The sequence below is a fragment of the Poeciliopsis prolifica genome, unplaced genomic scaffold, assembly GCF_027474105.1.
Source record: "Poeciliopsis prolifica strain line A6 unplaced genomic scaffold, Auburn_PproV2 SCAFFOLD140, whole genome shotgun sequence".
NCBI classification, from domain to species: domain Eukaryota; kingdom Metazoa; phylum Chordata; class Actinopteri; order Cyprinodontiformes; family Poeciliidae; genus Poeciliopsis; species Poeciliopsis prolifica.
Genome location: NW_026562515.1, coordinates 298,287 through 305,595, shown reverse-complemented (window position 1 = coordinate 305,595; position 7,309 = coordinate 298,287). Strand labels below are relative to the sequence as shown.

The 7,309-nt window shown below is 36.4% G+C and overlaps 1 protein-coding gene across 1 annotated transcript; it reads right to left on the bottom strand.

Moving 5' to 3' along the window:
• Nucleotides 1–4,921: 4,921 nt before the first annotated feature.
• On the bottom strand, nt 4,922–6,490 carry tmem256 (transmembrane protein 256). The gene is made up of 4 exons (XM_055025251.1): nt 6,362–6,490; nt 5,994–6,031; nt 5,831–5,911; nt 4,922–5,491 (listed from the first exon to the last, which is right to left on the bottom strand). Exons 1-4 carry the CDS (start codon nt 6,438–6,440, stop codon nt 5,348–5,350), a joined length of 342 nt encoding a protein of 113 aa, XP_054881226.1. The 5' UTR covers nt 6,441–6,490; the 3' UTR covers nt 4,922–5,347.
• Between the last annotated feature and the right edge of the window lie 819 nt (nt 6,491–7,309).

The following is a 7,309-nucleotide window of genomic DNA, read 5'->3' as shown; positions in this document are numbered from 1 at the left end:
ACCCAGAGTTTTAATCTCCAGCTCCAAGTCTGTTCTTGTTCTGCAGAGTGAGAGAAGAGTGATAAAAGACTCAGATTGAACAGACAAAAAACATGCAGGAGTGTACAAGAAATATTGGATTACAGGGAGAAAATACTGTGCGATATTCTTTAATCAAAACAAAAGAATAAAATAATTTAGCTCATGTTTTGTATTTCGGATCTCCAATTTATTATTGATTATTTTTGTTTGGTTCAAAACAATTTTGCATGTTTAGTTTATTGTTGAGCAGATACAAACAAGAAAGCAACAACAATTGTATTTATTTATTTTTTATTTTAATTTAGAAAGAAATTATTTTTGTGGCCCCCAAGAACTTTTAACTTGATGACTTATTGGCCGTCGTGGCAAAATGTTTGGACAGAGTCTACAGCTTTTCAGAGACAGTATCCCCATAAATTGAAATTTGTCTTAAAGTAATTTCACATGTGATAGTTGAAAACACTTCAGGAAAGTAATGTTTATGTAACTTTCATGCATTCACAACCCTATTTACAATATTTAATGTGATCTTATTGACCCATCAAGTGTTTATATCAATAGTATTTTTAGCGACTTCAATGTAATACTGACAGCTACAATGATTTCATTTTTAGAAGAAAAAAAAAAGTAATATAAGTTGCAATATTTATTTCCCCTTTTGGTTTAATACAAATAATTTTGAAATCCTTCAACCTACTTTAGACATGCTCTTTATGTTGCTATGAAAACTGTACATTAGGTGAGGGCGTGAGGCGACGGTTGATGGAGTTAGTGGTTCAAATGTGCCGAGCTGAACGAGGCCAAAGAACATTATGTCACTTGTCATTTTGTCCAACGTATCCGCAGCCACTACTCCTCCGTCTGCATTTCTTCCACTAGCTGGATGATAACAGTTTCCAGACATTACATTTCTCCGGGAGATAGCTACCGCCGATAGCCGATAGCCTTCGCTACAGAAACAATGGCGGCTCCCGGTGGTATTGTCCATTTAGTTCATCTAATGATACATTTGTTCGGTGCTCTCGATCGAAGTGTGATGACTGAGTTTATAGGACAAAAACAGAAAAAATGAGGAATAATCTGAGGCTTTGCTAGCGCTGACCACCATATCAGTGGCTTTGAAAGGTCAGAGATGGCGCCGGAAACAGACATTACAGGCTGATTGATGCCTCTCAGGGAGGATTTGGTGTTTCTTCTGTGTGTATTGTGGTGTAAAATATTGCTTGTTGGTGCCACCCGATTCCTGTGAATGAGACGGAGGAGTTTAATCGAGTCAGGCGTCCAGGGTAAAGAGTTTCATTCAGTTCCTTTGATGGAGTTTACACATCCATCCAGAGCCAGGCCATCAGCTCCCATAAGCTCACCATTACTTTACTCTCACACAGATTTACTCTTTATTTCTACCAAAACAGACCCAGACTAAGAAATCAATGGAACCAGGAGCTGTTTTCTTCCCACAGATGAAGCTGATGCAATTTAAGTCCATCGGATGGAAAAGAGGGGAAAGGAAGTTAAAAGTGGAAACATTTTCAGTCTCAATAATTTATTCTTGTGGAGAAAAAGAGGGAGAAGAAGTCTCCTTGGGTATAATTAAAAATATATGCTGTTGGTATCAGTGTTTCTGTTATGTCTGGTCACAGAGGTGGAGGGCGATTCATCCAACTTGCCTTTAGGGTAGACTCTGCAGAGAGTCCTGGTTCATGTCTTAAAGAATAAATAGGAAAGTAAAAGGTTTATAAGTACTTTATTGTTTTACAGCGAGACATAAAAGTAGCTTTAAAACTAGGTGTAACTATTTTGCTATTTTTTTGCAGTGGTGGGACCTGCTAGCTAAAATAGTGTTCTGCTAATGCTAAAACGCTATCCCAGCAAAATGTTTAGCAGAAGCTAATGTACTACAGTGCTAATGTGAATCATAATAATACCCATCAACAGCACTATATGTATTACGTCATATTATCTTGACCTCAACCAGATGTTTTTTTAAGTGCGGACTGCTAACTAAAAGTTATAAAAAAGTAACAGAATAGAAGTTTAGGTAAAAATTTGTCTATTTCAGCTGACCTTTTAAGAGTTTATTGATGTTGGTCAACATTTATAGAAACTAACTTCTGGTTCTTTGTAGTTTTTTTTGGTTAATTTGACATAAAAACAACAGCAATAAAAAGAGCTGAAATCTGCAAATACTTGGGACACTCCATGCCACGTTGCATTGATGCAGTAATTTATGCAAAAGGAGCCCCAACCAAGTACTGAGCAGTACATTAACATACTTTTCAGTAGGGGGCAACTTTCCTTCTTGAAAATCATCTTTATTGGTTTTATGTTTTAGGTATTCTGAGAACCTAAATTTTGCAGTTTGTAATGAAGCAATATATTATATTATATTCAACTGAATGATTAAAGTTTTGGTGATATTATAATTAAGTTAACAGAGATGGACCTGTATGAGGTCCAGTTAATTGAATCAGAAACAATCTGAAATGTTGATTTTTTTCAGCTCTCTAGCAGCAGTTTCTCACCTAAATTGTGACTTCAGGATGTTTTTTTTTGTTTTTTTTTCTGAAAACTGTTGTAGTCATCTGGAGGAAGGACTGAATAAATTTATTGAAAAACATCATTGCGGTAAAATGTGATTTCAAATGAACTCAGACGTAGTCTCGCTCCACAGACACTGCAAAGAAGCAATCAGGAACAAACTTGAGTAGGACGGTTGCTGTAGTTGTCAGAGAATTTGATTAAAATGGTTGTATTAGATTTTCAGCGAATGAACCGAGCTTATCTGAGTCGATTTTGTTGTCCAAACACGGGAGGCCTGTTTCTAAATTATATTTGTGTGGTTTGGAGCAGAAAGCCAAATATTCTCCTCTGAATGCAGTAATGAGGAGATTCTGCCTTCCTCTCTGAACAATACTGGGTGAAATAAACGCAACAAGGGGATTTACTCAACCAGAGCCTTCAATAAAACATTCCTCCTAAGATTTTCTATTAGTAATTCAAATGTTTTGTCTTGTAAGCGCTGCAGAGTCACAGTATAAAGTGGGAACAAGAACATTTCATTGAGGCGATGAAAGGATTTGCTTTCTTCTGAATTAAGCTGCCATAGATGTTTGGTTCCAAAACGCCGAGCTTTGCCTTTTAGCTTCTTCTACTTTGTGCAAAACACATTGCTTGGTCTGTTGAAGGACTGTGTGAGCCAGGTAATGAATGTTAAATCCCCCCCAAAACAACACTGCTCTGTGAGGGTGGTCTATAATTCATTGCTTGTATCTTGTTTTTTTATTTAAAACAAAAAAAAGCTGAAATTTTGATGAGGGAGCTTTAAATATTCACCTGACAGCACAAGGCCATCTTGTAATGCTGAGTCGAACGTCTCATAAATTGAAAAGTAGTGTCACCGCTGTGTGATTGTGTTTCACTGGTAAAACACCGGGAGGTTCTGACTTTTTTTTTTCTCCTCAGAATTCTGGCTTTAATCTTCTGAGTAATGGAAAGTCAAAATTCTCAGAGGAAAGAGTCAAAATTCTCAGAGAAAAAGTCAAAATTCTGAGAAAAAGAAAGTTAGAATTCTGAAATAGAGTTGAGATTAAAGCCCAAATACTGAGATTAAAGTCATAATTCTGAGAAAAAAGAATTGATGTATAAAAGCCTTAATTCTGTTTTTCCCCAGTGGCCCTAATCCTCTTCTGAACAGAACCTTTCCCAGTAGCTACTTAGTAATGAGGAGCTCATAAGTGGTGATGAAGAACTCATTATTTCTGGGTCTCTTCCTCCTCTTTCCGTGTGCAGATCCTCGGTTTATATGCCCACCTCGACGCTTTCAGCCGTTTTCCAAACGTTTCCCCATTCAAAGGTTGGCAGTCAGGGTGGAAATTAGCGCTTCATCGGATTTCCCTTTCAACGCAAACATTGCCCCCTGCTGAGAGGACGACACTGGTGATGAACCTCTTTTTGTGCTGCTGCACTAAGTGGGTCAAAAGCATGAAGCAGAACTCAAAAACACACCATTTCCTGAACGCAACACATGCAGCAAACGCAGATGACTTGTTAAATTTACACCGGCATTAACTGACTGCATGTACATGTGCTTATTTTCTGTATTAATTTGCACTACACATATTAAATTCAAGTGAAATGTAAAAGATTTTAAAAAGCATTTTGCAAATAGCTATTAAAAAGACGATTTACGCAACAAAACCCCAACAAAGTCTTACCAAGTATTTTTGAGCTAGATTCTAGTGCAAATATCTTAGTTCACTTGAAATTAGACAAAACCAGCTTATAAGTGACGTTTCAGCAAGAAGTAAGAGCTTGTTTTACATCAATAATTCCTTAAAATCAAAAACGTTCGTCAGTGAAATAACATTACAGCACACTGAAAAAAGAAAACCGGAGCTCCAACTTAAAAAAACTGAGTTAATTTGTTACAAGAAATCTAATTAAGTTTATCCAAGTAAGTATATTATGTTTATAAAGCTGTCCTGTTAAACAAAGGTAGAAAACTTAATTTAACTACATGTAACAAATTAACTGTATTTTTTAATCTCAAGCTCTATTCTCTTTTTTCAGTGAGGAAAAAGACATTTTAACTTACAATAAGGGAAAATGTCTTGTTCCACTGGCAGATTATTTTGCTTATAACATTTCCATTGACATTAATAAATTACTCACATAAAACAAGCTCCTGTTTCTTGCTGGAAAGTTACTTGTAATAAGACCAAGATATTTGCACTTGAAACTAGACCAAAAATACTTGGTAATATTTTGTGTTTTGCAGTGCAAGTACTCCATAACTAATCATAACATTTGATTTTATATTGTGAAATGATGTCATCTCACTAAAGACTAAAATTAAAAACGTTACTAAAAAGTAATTCCAAAAGAACAAATTCAGGCAGAATAATTTTCTGAGAATTTATTTCAAGTGATTTTTAACACATTATCATCAATAATCAATGTGCAGAAAACCTGATCATGTTACTCTGACTTGACAGATAATATTTTCTGATTCTTAAACTCTTTTTCTTTGGTTAAGACAAGCAAGATGATCATTTTTCTTTAACATAATGCTGACCTCGGTACAGAAAAACACATCACAAGGCGTGTAATTGATGCTGAGCCGATGTCTCGTCAGAAGTGACCCATTTCAAACACGCTTCACTCATTCATTTAGCAAAACAGTCTGAGAGCAGCTGTCAGAGCCTCAGCAGCGGCTGAGAAGAGATAATCCTTTTTGCGACCTTATCTCCTGCCAACACCCCGTCCTGGAGGCAGGCGGCCGTTGGACGTGCGACATCAGAACTCAGTGGTTCAGGTTTGAGACAACTCAGAGGATCATAGCCAGCCAGCCGGCCATCATGGCCACGCCGCCCATGGGAGCCACTTTGCCAAGGCTGGGGTCTCCGGTCAGAGCCTGGTGGTACAGCGGGCCGCAGAACATCCCCATCCCCGCCAGGAGGATGGTACCAGCCTGGAAAACAGACCCGTTCTCTAATCCGTATACATCATTTATTATATTTATTACATAAAGGGTGATTAAAGGCTTTTTGGGGTGAGCATTTGATTTCTTGACAAAAGAATTTTGTCACAACAAACTCCAATCAATGACGATCAAAACTTCCCAAAAACGTCTGCATTGTCAGGATAGCAAGTTTTTCTGGACAATAAATTGACTCAGAAGTTATTGCGATAAACGATGATAATGTTGTTTTGAGACCATTTACAAGTAACATATTGGTAAAGGAGTACATTCTCACAAATATTGAGATAAAACTTTAAGCTTATATCGCCATCCATGCTCTGTACTCACCAAAAGAGGTTTTCCACAGTGTGCAGCACCCAGCAGGGCCAGGCTGTGGTAGAAGTGGTATTTGTTGGCAGTTTCATAGAGCTGAGAAATAATAATAAAACATTTAAAACATCTCTTACATGTAAATCCAATAATACTGATCATAAACACAGTGAATGCATACCATCATTCTGTAGTCATCCGGGTCTTTGTTTTTGAAGCCTAAAATGACAACAGGAATCATTTTTAGTTGAACTACTGCTATGGAGGCGGGTCACCTTGATTACAAAATAACTTCATTTACACGAATAATCCACCAAGTGGTACATTTTCGAGAAGCCGAAGAGCGTATCTTCCAACATATATTTATAGGAGTAATGATTTTTTAAATGCCAACAATCAGAGCAGTCAAAATGAAGGGAAACATAAAATAGCCTGTTTTACGGTCGGAGACTGGAATGGCAGGCATTAAAATGGCAACCCTTGTTGATTTTTGTGAATGTAACATTAAATAGAATCAGTTTACAAAATGTCTAAGTGTTATTTTCTTACCGTGAGCTCCGTAAGCCCCAGCTCCCACCGCAGCAGTCCCGGACAGAGCCGCTAACCTTCGAACCAAAACAGACGCCATGTTTTTCTCCTGGCAGCCAGTGATGGCGGTGTTGCCTTCACTGTCCCTTCGTAATCTGCAATGTCTGCGCCGCCTTATTCTTAAACTGCGAAATTAGCCGTTTCGCAGTTTAATGTAATGAAGCTACAGAGTTAAACGATTTTAAAATGAAGTTATAATATGGTAAAGCCTAATATGAGCTATTGTACTTAGAATTTCGACAATTTTTGATGCTAATTCCAACTTACCAAATCCATCTAATTAGCAAGCAAACGCAACGGCACTAGGTGCTGTCATGTGAGCCAAAATGGCAGCTCAGATGCCACAGTTTCAACGCCTAAGGTGAAACTAAGATGAAGAGAAGAGTTTTTTATTTTGTGTTTTTCAAATAAAGATTCTTTAAATTAGAATTTTTTTAAAAGATACTTTTTATAAGTCTTTTGTAAAAGATTATTTTAAAGCTGCAAAAAGAAACTATGTAAAAACACATAAAATAAAAATATTTAAAATAGGAAAATAAATATACCAAATAAAATAATGATAGTAAACACAAATACAAGAAGGAATAAACAGCTGCAGAAACCAAAACAACAACAAAAATTAAAATAAGACAGAATAGGAAAAGCAGCAAAAGCAATTTTAAGCAGTTGCAAATATCTACAAATGTTGAGGTCTAATGAAAAGAAAACATGATGGCATTCTAAAAATGTAAGTTTAATTCTTTATTCAATTTTAAGTTATTCTAAGTAACATTCAACAATTTTTAAAGGTGTACATGGTATCTAAAATGATTTTATTGTTTTGATAAGCGGCTCAAATGCAGAAGTTTTTACGCACATTTTTATTCTCTCATCCATTCCACATAGTAATGTATTTAAGCGCAACACTTA

What these genes read in the sequence shown, in the direction of transcription:
- tmem256 (XM_055025251.1), bottom strand. Translation starts at nt 6,440, where the DNA reads ATGGCGTCTGTTTTGGTTCGAAGGTTAGCGGCTCTGTCCGGGACTGCT. An exon ending in TGGGGCTTACGGAGCTCACG is followed by an intron (nt 6,032 to 6,361) that starts GTAAGAAAATAA and finishes TTGTCATTTTAG; the next exon opens with GCTTCAAAAACAAAGACCCG. An exon ending in ACTGTGGAAAACCTCTTTTG is followed by an intron (nt 5,492 to 5,830) that starts GTGAGTACAGAG and finishes TCTGTTTTCCAG; the next exon opens with GCTGGTACCATCCTCCTGGC.